Source organism: Gopherus evgoodei, chromosome 1 (assembly GCF_007399415.2).
Source record: "Gopherus evgoodei ecotype Sinaloan lineage chromosome 1, rGopEvg1_v1.p, whole genome shotgun sequence".
Taxonomy (NCBI): Eukaryota; Metazoa; Chordata; order Testudines; family Testudinidae; genus Gopherus; species Gopherus evgoodei.
Genome location: NC_044322.1, coordinates 235,498,057 through 235,513,998, shown reverse-complemented (window position 1 = coordinate 235,513,998; position 15,942 = coordinate 235,498,057). Strand labels below are relative to the sequence as shown.

Sequence of the window (15,942 nt, the reverse complement as noted above, 5' to 3'; positions counted from 1 at the left end):
GCTGATGGATCTTATGCGGGACAGTTCTCTGCTCAAATCATAGAAGACAGATGGCTGTTTCTCCTCTATAGATGCCATCAATAGGTAAGGCGTCAGCAGTATCAGGCTTGTGCTGGTACCAAGGGATGTCTCCAGTGCCAGGTATGGATCTGGCATAGGTTGCAGTTGTTCCTCCAGTGCCAGTGCATATGTAGAGATGCTTTTGGTATCCAGCCTAGTACCAATGGTGTCATTCTGTTATTTTTTTCCACTCATTTTAAGTGATGGGTGAGGCTTGGGAAGGAGGAGGGGGGTTATCTCTCAATGTTTTACTGTGTCTCTCTACATAAGATGACACTGAGCATTTCCATGCGCTTCTGCCCCATTACTCTATGTGGCCCCAAATGGTGCCCTGTTTCAATGTCTGACGCATGATCTGAAGGTCTAGGTGAATCAAGTGCCATGGATGCTGTGTTGGTTCTTTGCTCAACCCAGAATTCTCTGTTGAGTTCTTAGGCATCACCCACCTGGTCAGTGGTGCAGTGCAGGCTTCACTGGCATTGGGGTCCTCGAACCCATGGGGATTCTGGTGCTGCCTTCATTGACTGCTCCAGGAAATGGAAGTTCAGTCTTTTGTGTCACTTGATTCCAAGTGGAGAATGAGGTGCAGACCACCTGCTTGGGATGAGGCATTTGCTTAATCAGATCAGGTGCCCGATATGCCCATATGCAAATGGAATCTGTGTCATAAGATAAGTGAGGCATAAGGACTGTGGGTTTTAAGCCTACCACCTTCAAGTCCTTGTACAAAACAGTCTGTAGAGGGGGAGCTTGTGTAAGAGAAAAATCAATCAGCTTGGGTTTTATTCTGTTCTAATACATTAAAATAAGGAGAATGAAGGCTGTTCTAAAGAATCTTCACAAGATTTATGAAGTTTGGATGAGAATAGCCAATATTAAAGCACCAGCAAGCCAGACACACATTAGGTTCCATACTACTGCCACAGGCAGTAGGAGAGAATTGAGAGATGGTCAAACTTGCCACACCTTTATGTCCTTGTATGGGAGCATGAAGAGGCTAAGGATGCATGAGTGGCCCCATCGCTAGCAAAAAGAATATATAGCAGGATCCACACCAGCACACACACACCCCTACCTTTCAAATAATTGTATCAAAGCAAAGAAAAAGTAAAACAGCATCCCATTCTCTGATTACAAAGGCCCTGATCCTACAATAAGGAAGTAAATAGGAATGTTGCCTTTGATTTCAATAAGAGCGGATGAAACCTAAAAGGCACTGGGAAGGCGGCATTCATGGAAAGCCTGCACAGACAACCCTATCCACACGAGACACTGGGGTGTTGTGCAGGTGGGGGCATGGCCAGCAGCTTCATGACTAGATGGGTCCACTATTCAAAACCACCAAAACAGAGTGCGGGGGCACAGATGCTGTGGACTCTCTATTACAGTCCATGGGCTATTGTAATCCTCTTCCAAAGTTCCCTCAGCATTGGAGAGAGGATTCCATCCTTCTCACACCTCACACAAACTCCTATTTACTCACAGCCCATGCAATCAGGTTTTAGAGGAAAGATTTTTATCACAAAAGAGGAATATATGCAGTGGTGAGCTGGAGCCGGTTCCCACCAGTTCGCAGGAACCAGTTGTTAAATTTAGAAGCCCGTTTAGAACTGGTTGTCCTGCCAGGGACAACTGGTTTGAAAAGAGCTTTAAATTTAACAAAAGCTCTAGCAGCTCCCTGCCCTTCCCCTAGCCCCAGCTCACCTCACTCCGCCTCTGCCTCCTCTTCTGAATGCTCCTCCAGCTTCTCCTTCGCCTCCCCAGCTTCCCGCGAATCAGCTGTTCACGCGGGAAGCCTGGAAGGGCTGAGAAGGAAGCAGCGGCTTCCCTCAGGTGAGCTGGGGTGGGGGAGCGAGCGGGAGGAGGGCTCCAGATGCCACAGGGCTCCAGCCTGGCCCCCAACCCCAACCAAGCAGCGCGGCTCCTGCCCAGCTCCCGGGGTCCGGCCCCAACCTCGGCCGGGCAGCGTGGCTCCTGCCCAGCTCCCAGTCCCAGCTGAGCGCCCTGGCTCCAGCCGAGTGGCTCCGGTCCCAGCCCTGGCCCGGCCCCCACCTCCAGGCAGCGCGTTAAAGGGGACAGGGAGTAGGGAGGGGGTTGGGGGGGGTGGATTAGTGTCGTGGCGGTCAGAGGGCAGGGAACAGGGGGATTGAATGGGGGCAAGGGTCCTGGGGGGGAAGTCAGGAAGGAGCAGGGGTTGGACGGGGTGGTGGGGGGCAGTCGGGATAGGGATTCCAGAGACAGAGAGAAGGGGTGGTTGGATGGGGGCAAGAGTCCCTGGGTGTCATCAGGAATGAGAGAAGGGGTTGGATGGGGTAGCAGGGGGCAGTCAGGGGACAGGGAAGGCGGGTGGATGGGGCATGACCCCTCGTGGGGTTAGGCATGACCCCCTCGTGGGGTGAGGAAGACGGAACCGGTTGTTAATATTTTGGCAGCTCATCACTGAATATATGCTTTCAATTCTTCAAAGAAATTTTATCCCCCCTTCCCATCTCCAGAAATACATCCTTTCCTCTGCATTTTAATTATGATTTGATTTATGTTAATGGAGAGATGTGGAAAATAGAGCTGTACCTGGCATTCTCACAATGGGGCAGGTTTATGTGGTATAAACATCTATCACTCTCCTTTTCACTGCTTCACATGGACAGAAAATCAATCAGTATAAAGGGAAAAAATAATGCTAATGGCATATGAATGTGCAACTTTATATTACTACATATGCTCACGATTTTTTAAAAGTGAATTTTAAGAAAAGCCAACTACAAAGAAAGTATCCATATGTACAGTCAACTTTAAAAACTACTTCATACAAAAATATGAGGCCATTCTGTATGCTCAGTTATGCTGACATTATTTTAAGCTGACTATATTTACTATGTGTAAAGTATTTTGAAGATGAAAAGTGTGATATAAATGCTTGTTAGTTTAGCTGTCACTAGTAAAACTTGCTAAAGAACCTCAACCCTGTGTTATTAATATTTTAACTGCATGTTTATCTATAGCCATTGATGCATACATGTGCTTTACAGGAATGTCTTTAATGACATGAACATGCAACATGTACAAGTAGACAGAGTTAAGGTTGCTCTAATATTTTCTGACTTTTTCCAGTTCACATATGTTATTTTAATGTATTTGTTTCAAGTTAAAATGTATACAACTGAATATTCTGACATTTATAAATACACCTCTACCTCAATATAATGCGACCCAATAGAACACGAATTTGGATATAATGCGGTAAAGCAGTGCTCCGGGGGGAGGGAGGGAGCTGCGCGATCTGGCAGATCAAAGCAAGTTCAATATAACGTGGTTTCACCTATAATGCAGTAAGATTTTTTGGCTCTCAAGGACAGTGTTATAATCGAGGTAGAGGTGTAAGTACCAGGTTCACTTAAAATTATGATTCTCTATATTTTCCTTCTCTCCTGCAATAGGACATTGTATTGTAACAGTTACCTTCTTTAGCCTGACAATCTCAGACTCATCCTTACGAACCGTCTCCTTCAACATTTGGATCTTGTTCACCAATTTTTGTAGCTCACCACGACTGTATTCAAGCTGAATGCTCAGTCGTGTCTTCTGGTTTTCAAACTCCAGTCTGGCCAAACATAATGTAACAACATTATTTTTGGCCAACAGTTAGAAATCAGTTCAGCACTGATTTAAAAGCATCCATAAAAAAAGACTGTAAAGCAAATGTATCCCATTCATTTTTACTTCAGAATAACTGAATATAAATGCAAAAAGCACACTAAATTTAACAGTATAATTTAGACATAGGATGGGGGAGGGATAGCTCAGTGGTTTGAGCATGGGCCTGCTAAACCCAGGGTTGTGAGTTCAATCCCTGAGGGAGCCATTTGGGGATTGGCCCTGCTTTGAGCAGGGGGTTGGACTAGATGATCTCCTGAGGTCCCTTCCAACACTAATAATCTATGATACTCATGACCATTGCAAGATAAGTATGCAATCCACAAATGAAGTATCGAGCAGATATACTGCAAATAGTAACAAAAAACCCACACTAGTCCAGAGTATACTGATGACTACTTTCGCAAACATTTTGTTTCTTCAGAAACAGAAGTGACACAAAGTTTAGTCCTTCTCGCTTCTCAGTACAAGGTATGTACTCATGACCAATACAGAAAACTTCTCCTTTTATTGTTCTGTTATTAGCTTTTTAAAACCGCTCTCCTCTGAACCCCCAATTCTCCAAGATCTAAAACATGGATTTATAATGGAGCATGTCCACCATTCTGAAGTTTAAAATCCTGTACAACTATCAATCTGTACAAGTATTTGAATCTGAACCACATGCAAGGAAAGTGTTTTGTCCTCTAAGTTTCTAGATGACAACACATCAGAATGTCCAACTCAACAGATAACCTGGGTGGAGAAAAGGAATTGGACTCTGTTACTGGGAATCTGTATTGGAATACAGGCAAAGATGATTTGCTGTTAACAACTCTAAGGTCCATGAATCAGTTTGCTTGACTGATGAGATGATATAAAAATGAACAGTAATCTTCATTTCAAGCTTTTAGTCTATATGATTATAAAGGGAAGACTTCATATCCAATCCTGGAACAGGATACCAGTCTCCAGTGCTTCTGACTCTCCTCTTTGAGAAAGAAACTTGTCCTTTGTCACCTAAGTATGTGAATGAAATCCCTACTGTTGATGTTACCAATTTGAAAATATCTTGTATGAAGTTCTAATTTCATCACTGGGTGCTTCCCATATAGAAACGTTACATCCTTACAGTTAGTTCTCCTTTGAAATGTGTGACCTTGTGTAGTGAGGCAGAGTGGCCTCCACTACACCTTGATTAATAGTGTTAATGTTTTCACAAATGTAATGATAAAGCCATTTCTCTGGGCATTTTTAGGCTATTATTCTTGCTTGTTGCTATATTATATATGTCGTATTGTAATAATGTCAAATGTACAGTATTATTAATATATTCTTATCTAACCAGTTTGTTGTGAAATGCCACTGTGGACTAATATTGCAGTTGGTGTAGTAGCCACAGACAGACAGTATACCAAACTAACTCCAAGTAATAAGTACATTACCATATTGTTAGGATTGCTAGATATGTAATGATGGAGAAAACCTGACATCTTGCAGTAAACCTCTTGGGCTTTGGCAATCCTTCCTAAGTAACTATGCAATTACTAAATTACCGGTGTATTTGTTTTGATAATGCATACAGCAATTTTCATTTGTTTGAAAAACACCTTTTTCTGTCAGTTTCTTCCTGCTGTTTCACACGTTCTTGCTCAAATACACGAATATTCTCTACCCCAATTTCTTCACAGAAGTCCTGGAATACAGCGTCTTCAGCCTTTGAACAAATGATCCAAACAAACCACTTAAAACTTTAATTCACATCAGAGAAGCATCATTTTATAAAAAAGGTTTATTTTTTATATATTGGGCAAAATTTTAAAAGACATTTTAGAAACACAATGCATTTTAAAACTGCTGGGAATTTAGTTGCATTAGGAATTTTCAAAGTGGGTGTGAAGTCCAAATAACCAGATAGTGCAGGTGACCTTCACAGGATGAGGAGAGGAATCCCTACGTTAGCCATTTGTGCCAGAGCAGGAGCAGTGTTACTCCAGAGACAATTCAAGGTATCATACTGGAATGTTAGCCTCACACTCCTACCCATGGCTCCCACTCTCTATGGGGAAGGAGAAGGCTACAAGGTCTGCAGAGCTGCTGATCCTCCAGGCCCATTCCTGCCACTAAATTCTTCTGCAAAGCTAAGCTCTGTGCTACAGAGGAGAGTGCTTATTCCTTGTTAGAAATCCTACTCCCTTTTCCACATTTATACAGTGGAATCACACCAGTACAACAGGTTACTCTTACTGACAAAGAAAAGAGCAAAACTTTCCCCAGACTAGAAAATGGACATCTACAAACCCACACATATGACCTAAACTTAACAAACAGATAAAGAGTTTTAGATTTGGAAAATTATGCTTACAGAAGTTCAAGGGACAATGGGACACAAAAACAAATATAGTGAGTACTCCATTTTGTACCTATCAGAGGAACAAAATTTAAAAGACATGCAGCACAAGCTAATATGGATCTTTAAGAAAAATAAAAGCTCTTACAAACTGCTGAGAGTTAAACATAATGCCAAAAACTACATCATTTATAAACACATCGATATCCAGTCTTATTTAAGCATCATCGATACACTATTCTTAGGAAATTCTTAATCTACATATTCTTTTGCTATAAAATCCAGCTCTACATTATTTACACAGGAAATGACAACATGCTTGGAAAATGTGCTTTTGGTAAGAACTGTATTTCAACTATCAAGCCCTGTATAGTTGACTCATAGTAACTAAGAAACCTGTTTTTATAGGTAGTGAGATACAAAAAAAGTCAATTAAAATTTTAAAATTAGAAATTATTTTAGAATTTTTTTCATGTAGCATATAAAAATGCTTAATTTTATGGTGTGACAAAGGGTTGAGATGATCCACAGATACATGTGTGAGTATTGCAATAATCTCAAATTGATGCAAATAAAACCTTTATGTTATACCACCATGAATGTTGATATAGAGAGAGTATTTTCTTCCTGGTGGAAAACACTACAGTTAAGGTTGAATTCCAGTTTCTGTTTTAATATTCCTTTAATAAAATAATTCCCTTTGGATTGAAACCTTCTACATTTTGTCTCAGTTCCAAAGTGAATATTTTCTTGAGTCCCAGCAAAATTGCTTCAGAATATTTTTAAAGGTACTTGAGCAGAGGAAATGTTTCCCTCCTTATTCCAAATACAATTGTAACGTTTATCTAAATGAAAAAAGGCCATCTGAAACTTCAAATTAGTTTTGTTCTACATTACTCACTTAGGAAGCACAAAATTCTGGTTTGAATAAAAATGATTCAGTATTTTAAGGTTACAAACTGATAAAATTAGGATATTGGACCATGCATATTAAAATATTTTAATGTTTAGGATACTGTCACTGGTAGAATAGTATAGCATGCTGCATGTTCCCTGGAGTGCTTTAGCACATCTATAGACCATAGCTACTGTTCAGACACTAATGGTTTAATAATTGCATGAGTTCACTCTCAACTCTACAGAGAAGTTGCTGTAAGCCATTTATAACTCCATAATTTGTCATGAACATTATAGAATGTGTTACCTCATTCATTTTCTTTTGAAACTCTTCAATTTTCTCTGCTCTTTGTAGAAGTCCTTCGTTCAGCATAGCACACTGTGATTTAATATTTACTAACTCACTTTCAAGCTTAGATTTTTCCTAATTACAAAGAGGAAGAAGGAAATAAGTTTTTTTATTGGTTTCTTGAAACAAAATGAATGATAGTCCAAATATTAATAGATGCTTCTGATACTACGGCTATATATCTTGTGTTGAGTTAAGAAGTACAACTTTTTTTCTGGTTTCAGAGTAGCAGCATCTTAGTCTGTATCTGCAAAAAGAACAGGAGTACTTGTGGCACTTTAGAGACTAACAAATTTATTTCAGCATAAGCTTTCATGGGCTACAGAAGTGAGCTGCAGCCCACAAAAGCTTATGCTGAAACTTTTTTTCTGAAATCACTATTGTTGATTTAAGTGTAATGGCTATAATTCTATAGAACAGAAAGCAAATTACATATTACAAATAAATGTACCAGCTAAGACTTACTGATTCATGCATCTTTTTTTTGGTGTGGGGGGGCTACTATAGATCAAGTTTATCTGAGTGTCAAGTAAATTTTTTTTTAAACCAGCAACACCTCCTAAAGGAAAGCCTCATTGCTTTAATATAGTACTTAATCTTGTTCTCTAATCATAACCACTATTTGCTAAACATAATTCCAACAACTACACAAAGATGATTAATAGAAGATCTACTAAGCTTCTGGATGTTGTATTGAGTATTAGCTACAATGTTTATTAAGCATAAAAATTATAACCTAAGATCACCAAAACCAGAGGAAAAAATAGGAGCTTCATTATTCTGTACTACCTTGTAGAAATTAGCCAGGTGTTTCTTTTTAATATTCTCTAATTCGCTCTGCGAATATTTGAGCCGAGTCTGAGTTCCCTGGGACTGTGCCTGTAACTGTTTCAAGTCAGTCTCCTTACGTTTGATCTTCATTAATTCCTAAAACAGATTTCAAAAATTGTATGAGACAATATAAATAAAAAGTAAATTTTAAAAACAGAAATCAACTTCATACTCAAAAGTAAATTGCTCTATTCACAGGCGAGAGAAAAAAATCTTTATGATCATAATCTGACTTCCATTTAACAGGGTGTCTAATTAGACAAATTTAGCACAGTTAAGCCCCATTTATGTGGGCCAGCTGACCACAATCAAGGTAAGTTTTGATGGTGTGGCGCATATTCGAAAATGCCTTTCAAACACTGGTTCACTTTCTAGTGTAAAAGGGCATAAATTACTGTTCTGGTCCTCTCAACAAATCTATAGGGAAGCTATGAAACCAAGTTTTACAGTCACAATTCATGAAAGATTGTTCTCTGTTGCATGTTAATAATTTTATTCTCACTAGTCACTTGACTATAGCAATGCCTCAAACAGCTTCTCTGATGAAAGACATGAAGTGCTCCAATGATACCACAACACTTCCTATAGCAAAACTAGCTCTTAACAGTTAGGCAGTTCTCCATCTATGTAATCCACACAGAGAGTAGCTTCTTCAGCCATGGCTACACTGGTGCTTTACAGCGCTGCAACTTTCGCGCTCACATGACACAAAACTACGCTGCTAGTGTGGATTACAGATAAATGAATGGCCCAAATGCATGCAGTCACACTGCATTACCTCTGGGAACAAAGGTATCAGACAGGCAGTACTTCTGACCAACAAGCCACTACTAGTTCTGCCACCCCATCCTGCATTGATAAAATAAATCAGGAATAAAATAAATTAACTTGAAATTAAAAGTTGACAAAAACTGAACAGTTCCTCGGACTGTCTTCCCATTCATGATTTCTATTCCATTTTGCCTTTAGTGTTAAGATAGAATTGTCTATTTAATGGACTTACCTTTAGTTCATTAACCAAGCTATCCCTTCTTTCTTTCATTTCTTTCATCTCTTTTTCATCCCAATATCTAGCTTTAAATTTCAAGTCACTTGACCCTCCAGAGATAACTCCAGATTTCAAAAATAAAGTTCCATCAAGAGAGACTGTCTGAAAATTAAAGATATTTTATTTTCTTTAATGAGCAATACGACAAAGTTGGGTTAGGAACTGTGCATCTGCAATACTCTAGCAGCTAATGGACCAAGATCTTAGCAAACAAGTGCATGTAACTATATATAAGTAACCTCCATACTTAGCTGGATCATGTCCCAAAACCCTTGCTTACACAGAGGTATACTGAGCAAGCTACAGAAGTATGTAACTGACACAAGTAGTGTTACTTTGCAGTGAGTAATCTTTTAATATAAATTAGTATTATAGCCTATTGGAAATTAATCCCATGAACTGGAAATGGGATTTTTATATATTTTATATTTACACAGTTGGAACCCTTAACTATTCATTTCCAGATATTCCGAAGGTTGGGTCTTTAAAAAGTGTAAAAATTTTGTTTAAAAAAAAAAGTATACTTATTTTTGGGTGTCAGCTTGATAACAAGTGAAATATACTTTCAATCTTCATTTTTCAACTCAAAACTACTTAAAGATTTTTTTGTTTAGGATTATTCTTGTTTTTGAACGAGCAACAAAAATTTAAATCAGACTGGTATAGAAGGTCCACTGGAAGAAAGTGTTGTTTCAAAAGATTTAACATGGACTATCAAAGCAGGGCGCCCATTCTGTAGACTTTTAACGGGTCTTCAGAAGGTACATGACAGGGAGCTACCACCATGTACCATCGTAGTGTTTAATCATCAGCGGAGAGGCACTGCAGAATGAAGTAGGGAGATTTTCAACCATAGTGCAAACTTTTGCCTGCACCTCCCACACAGGAAACCCACAAGAACATATGAAAGCACTTCTCTGCAGGAAAGCCAATAAAACAGATTTTATGTTTCTCAGCCAAACATTTTAAATGTAACAAGCAAAAGGAAAGAAAGGATCATTTGCAAAAAAGAGTCAGCTGCAGGGAAATATTTCAGCACCATAATTTAAAACTCCTTTTCTAACTTTTTCCCTCTGAGCTTTCCAGAAAAATTCCACACTGGAAAGAGATGGGTTATGTGAAACTTTAGGGGATTAAGTTTCTTTCTGTGTAAACTGGCGAGAGCAATACAACGACAGTTTTCAGTTAAGTCATATTTTGTAGGATATTTATAGAACAAGTTATTTCAAATGGTATTAAACATATCATTGGAATCCATCTGATGAAAAAAAACATATGAAACAAAATTCAGTTTCTTACTTTCAACCTCACTGGTCCATCAAATGCTATCTGTCTTGCTTCTTTAACAGTTTCACAGACCAGACCATTCCCACATACAAACTGTATCACTTTTTTCAGGGGCGTAAATGGAGTCTGTACAACATCAATCATCATTTTAGATCCTTTTATCTCCCTTAATTTTTCATTGATGGGCTTAATCTAAAAAGCAAAAAACAATCTTCTGGAGAAGTAGCTGAAATAATGTGATACAAGTACTTCGGTGGGATAGTATACTGCATGAATAAAATTAACAATAAACATCCATATTTTCAGTCATACTTGTGCCTTCTGACAAAACAAAATTTACATTTATTGAAGTAAATAAAAAATGGACAAATCATGCAGTAAAGTAATATTAAAAATCTGCCCACAATCAAAGTTGCTAGGATTTATGTAAAAACATTAGGACTTTGATTCAAGAAAACATTCATAATCAGGACAGCACTTAAGCATGTGCTTAAATCCATCTCTATTGAGCAAAACACGAACACCTCTACCCCGATATAATGCCACCTGATATAACACAAATTCAGATATAACATGGTAAAGCAGCGCTCCGGGGTGGGAGGGGGGGGAGTAGATCAAAGCAAGTTCGATATAACACAGTTTCACTTATAACACAGTAAGATTTTTTGGCTCCCAAGGACAGTGCTATATCAGGGTAGAGGTGCAATTGCTTTCCTGAATCAGTGCCTAGAATAGTGATTGCCTATATCAAATTTTAAAAGGCAAAATAACAAGTTTTCAATTTTAACATGGGAACAATGATTCTGTCATAGTTCTATTACAGTGATTTTATTTCAATTAAAACCTCAATTACTGATGGAAACAATTTAACATACTGCAATCAATCACTAGCATCCTCTCATGTAAGAATCAACACACAAACTTGGGTGCCAAAACTTGGGCATCAAAAAAAAAAAATCACACACAGACATCTAAATAAGTATGGTATGATTTTCAGATATGCTGAGCACCCACAGCTACCAGTGTGACATTAATCATCCCCAGTCCAGTTTGTCATGCCACTGAGAGACCTGAAGGCTGCAACAGCCCTTCCTGCAATACCATGTCTCCTTATAGTGGAAGGATATGCTTAACAGAGCTCCACTGTTTGCCACAAAACACTCCCCTGGCATGCATCCACTTGTGCAGCCTCCCATCTCTCTCTCTTTCCTATGCAAAGGAATCGTACTGTTTCCACTGCTGAGTGATTCTCCCATGCTTGCAGAGGCAGGATTGCTTCAATGACCACTTCAAGAAAAATAGGTGAAGCCAGACTGCAGTTTCCTGACACAAAGATCCTTTAAAGTCTCCATAGAAGAGACATTATTGTCCTGGACACATGGGAAGACCAACCACAGGGGATGTGGTTTAATTAGGCTCAAGTTTTATTAACTTACCTCACCTGGGAACTATCAAGCAATGACTCCTGGTTATGATTCCCTTACCTTTATTATTTTCACATGGTGGAGAGCTGTTTCAGTCCCCGACTCCTACATAGCTGGTCCCCAGAACGTTGCTGGAAACCCACTGCCCTCCACTCATGTAGGAAGCCCATTCCCCTCCTTAGGGGATACTTTCCTTTAAGTCCACTTCCAATTTTGGAATATCAGGAAATGGACTTCCATCTCTTAAAAGGCCAACAACTTGAACCTTATCTCCTCCCCGACCCCATCAGATGCCTGAGGTGCTGTGGCAAAGGTGGAAGAAACCACACTGCCCCGGCCAACGTGGCAGCAAGAGAAAAATTCTTTCCCTAACACAAAAGGGGTAACTAATGCAATGCCCACGGCAGACCAAAAACCCAGTCCTACACTAATCCCCAGGGTAGGAGCTGATAATCCTGATGTGACAAGGGACTCACCCAAGTGCACAGGGGCCAATAGCTTACCTGATCCCTACCAGCCCACCCACCTGCTCAGATGATGCCTCCACCTCAATCCCTGAGGGGAAAGTCCTTAAAAGAGCCACTATCCTTTTTTCTTGCTAGTCCAGGCAAAGACCCCCTGCCTTTGAATTTGTGAGGGTTACATTTTAAAAGAGGTCACAGCAAAGTCTATCTGGGGTACCTCAGCCAAAGACTTAGAAGATTGCTTTGACAGCCTAAAAGGTTTTCAGATAGTTTTGGAGAGCACTTGCCTATTATCTGGCTGTGGCCGAATTCTTTTATGATATTAAAGAAATACTGGCATCTATGGCACTAGTTACTGCAGGGGGCACAAAATCCTGATTAGAAGAGTGGCCTAATTTTTTGAGTAAGAGGAGAGGCAAAGCAGTAGGGCTCTCAAAATTAGATGTTGGGTTGAAGTAATTTTTAAAATTTGGCTCAAAAAAACAGTACTGATGACCTCAGTGAGATATGTGAATTTACTTTACAAAAGGATAGGAGGCAGCTAAGGCTAAGTAGCATGAAGTCATGCAGCTGTTGTTCCACAACAGCTCAAGCTGGAATTTAGTTACCCATTAAAAACACACCCTGAGTCCTGTGCATTTTACAATGCACCATTAATGAATAGCTGATTCCAATTTGATTATAAAACAAGGTTTTTTTTGTTAGTCTGAAACATATCAAAATTTTATCTATGAAAACAGTATTTTCAGAAGTATTCTATCTATAGAATAAATCGGTTTCCAATAGGCTGAATTTATGTTTAAATGTTAATAATAAATACAAAAAGAAAAGTTTTCTCAAGATATAGCAGACCTTTGTATCTCAGCTCTTTCAGGAGCCAAACTACAACACAAACAAAATTTCATATTGGGACAGAACACTAAACTATGGATGGCCTGGGGCACAAGTCTGAATTGCAGGCCTCTACAGTAGTTTTCTCTGAAATGCTACAAGTTTAGGGACAGATCTGTTTCACTATATGGCTTAAGGAACTAATTTATAAAAGCATATACACTGAAGACAGTAAAACCAGTTACATGAGGAGGAGCAACCAAGGGATAGAGTTGCAATAAAAGGTCTTAACTACACAGTGCAGAAAGGGGAAGGGTTTGAGCTTTTATAGCAGTCAAGAACCTTTTGAGACATAATGTCTCTACAATAGTTTTATTTACGCTTAAATACTTATAATTTATATATCCTTTTAGAACTTAAATTCTACCTTAAGCAATCTTAAAACTAAACTAATTTGCTGATGAAAAGAAAAAAAACTTACATCAAGGTAATCCAAAGCAAGAAATGTTTCAGGCTCAGCTCTTTCCTCTTTTAGAAATCGAATGCAATCCCTTGCTATTTTTTCAGTAGCCACAACAATGGCACTCATGTACTTGCCGAAGACTTTAGTAACAGCCAGCTGATATTTTTTATGGATAGGATGACACAAGTCAAGCAGTCTTCCAAACTTAAGATAACAAAATTGAGAAATGATAAACCTTTCACAGGTGAGGAAGCAATTAATAAATCCATATACATTTCAGGCCAAAGTATAGCTTTCTGGTAGCAAAAATGAGAGAAGCTTAAGCAATCTGGATCTTGAATAACAGCTCTGAATGTTACTATATCCTCTAAAATAAGAATACAACCCATGTATACCAAATGTTATACACAAGCCTAAATATTATCAATTATTTTTACTAATCAGTGAAGTACACGTACTGTTTAACCATTTACCATAATGGATAATCTGAAACTGAAGTTCTTCACAGTTAAAAAAAATTGCATTTCCACTTCTATTAATATACACATACATATACAGTAGCACAACCTTAGAGTAAAATGCTCTGCAGTTCTGCCATCCTACCACACTATAAAACTCTAGTTCAGCCAAGAAATGCCAGTGCTGCTCTTAATTTTAATCATTCTAATCTTTACATTGATACTCCCATTTGAAATTTGTAAAAATAAATTCATGAATGAATAGCATGCTTATCAATTGCACGAAAAAAACCACTTTCATAATCTCAAGGTTGGTGTTAGTTCAATCACTTAATTCTCTAAATTCACAAAGATTGAATTTAACAAACATACTGTTCTTTTGTAGTACAAAATTTGCATTGTCATTCCCATTTACAAGTGTCCCTAGAATACATAAATAGATTGAAAGTTAAAATATATTCAAGATGGTCACAGAAAACCCCATGCTGCCATATATACAACAACTGCAAAGGCAAATCTCAAATCTAATTATAACCACAAAAATGCAAATAAATCAATCCAATTACCACAGAATCAGGATAAAGTCTTTTGAGACTCTCCAGCATCTCTGCTCTCATTTGCTGGCGTCTTCCTTCATGGTAGTCAATTCTAGCATTCTGCAGCTCACCAACTATTTTGTTTAGTTCTTCATTTACTTGGGCTATCTGTACCCTTGAATTCTCCATTTCATCAGTTAGGACTTTCTCCTGTTGTTTTTTCTCTGCTAACAATTCACTTTAAACCAAAATAAGGGAAGATGTGAGGAAAATGTATCCCAATTATATTGTCTTAACTTTACATTAATTTTATGAGTAGAGTGATTTTATTCCACGGGTGTGAGCCTCTGGGCTGAACTCAAAATCTTTATATGGAAATAAGATTTTGATCCGTGAAAGTCAAATTATGAGATAACAGACTTTACTAACAAACAAGTTGAACTGCTGCCATTTAGAAGATTTGAAAGCTACACAATGTCATCTTTTGCTAAAATTAAGTGGTTAACAGAATATTTGTTCAGCTGTTCTAACAAGACAAGACACTTGGCATAAGTGACCACTATGTTATAGAAGTCGAAAGCCAAAAAGTATTTAGTTTCTTTATAAGCATGTTTTTCAAATTAAAAAAAAACAACCTATTTTCTTGGTTACTCACAGGTTTTTTTCAGCAAGTTACATAGGGATTTAGCCACACAACTCTCATGGTTGGAAGCAGTAATATATTTTAAATGCTTCTAAATTGAGTCCAAAATCTGCTCTCAGATACAAATACACATAGAGGGCATAACGTGACCGTGAATCAATACAATGTACAGTTTTGCAAAAATAATCTGAAAAGTCTATGACAAAATCACATCCCACTTTACACACATGAACAGGGCATAAGGTACTCCCCTGCTCACCTGCGCATTGTGGGTCACAACATCCCTCCACTGGGCTGTAGCTCCCCCTCCATGGCAGACCTCTGATCCATCCATGTACAAGCCAGCACTGCTGAACCAGTGTGAAGGGGGAAGTAATGTGTGACAGGAAAAAGGGTGGTGCAGTTACTCTGCATACTCAAAATAGGAGCAGGAGGAAGATATGGACCAGGAAACAAACGGTGACTAATTCACAATCTGGCCTCTATTCTGCTTCCAGGGCAGCAAAACTACTAAGCTGCTTTCTGCCCTCCTATTCAAGCCTTGTGGTAAATCCACAATCAAGTCCATAATGAAAGATACAATCCTCATATACTTGTTTCCTCTCCCTCATAATCACAAAAAACAAACAAACGTGAAGTAACGTCTGGGAGGACAGTAGAATCTGTCT

At 38.7% G+C, this 15,942-nt stretch overlaps 1 protein-coding gene across 3 annotated transcripts in view; it reads right to left on the bottom strand.

The window, feature by feature from the left end:
- Window positions 1–15,942, bottom strand: part of SMC1B (structural maintenance of chromosomes 1B) — a 65,297-nt gene that overhangs the window by 31,580 nt on the left and 17,775 nt on the right. For all 3 annotated transcript variants that reach the window (XM_030539650.1, XM_030539658.1, XM_030539655.1), the window contains exons 8-15: window positions 14,662–14,869; window positions 13,656–13,841; window positions 10,468–10,647; window positions 9,124–9,270; window positions 8,079–8,216; window positions 7,248–7,364; window positions 5,304–5,410; window positions 3,520–3,661 (exon numbers count right to left, since the gene is read on the bottom strand). In XM_030539650.1, the coding sequence (XP_030395510.1) occupies window positions 3,520–3,661; window positions 5,304–5,410; window positions 7,248–7,364; window positions 8,079–8,216; window positions 9,124–9,270; window positions 10,468–10,647; window positions 13,656–13,841; window positions 14,662–14,869 (1,225 nt within the window). The remainder of the gene's footprint in view (window positions 1–3,519; window positions 3,662–5,303; window positions 5,411–7,247; window positions 7,365–8,078; window positions 8,217–9,123; window positions 9,271–10,467; window positions 10,648–13,655; window positions 13,842–14,661; window positions 14,870–15,942) is intronic.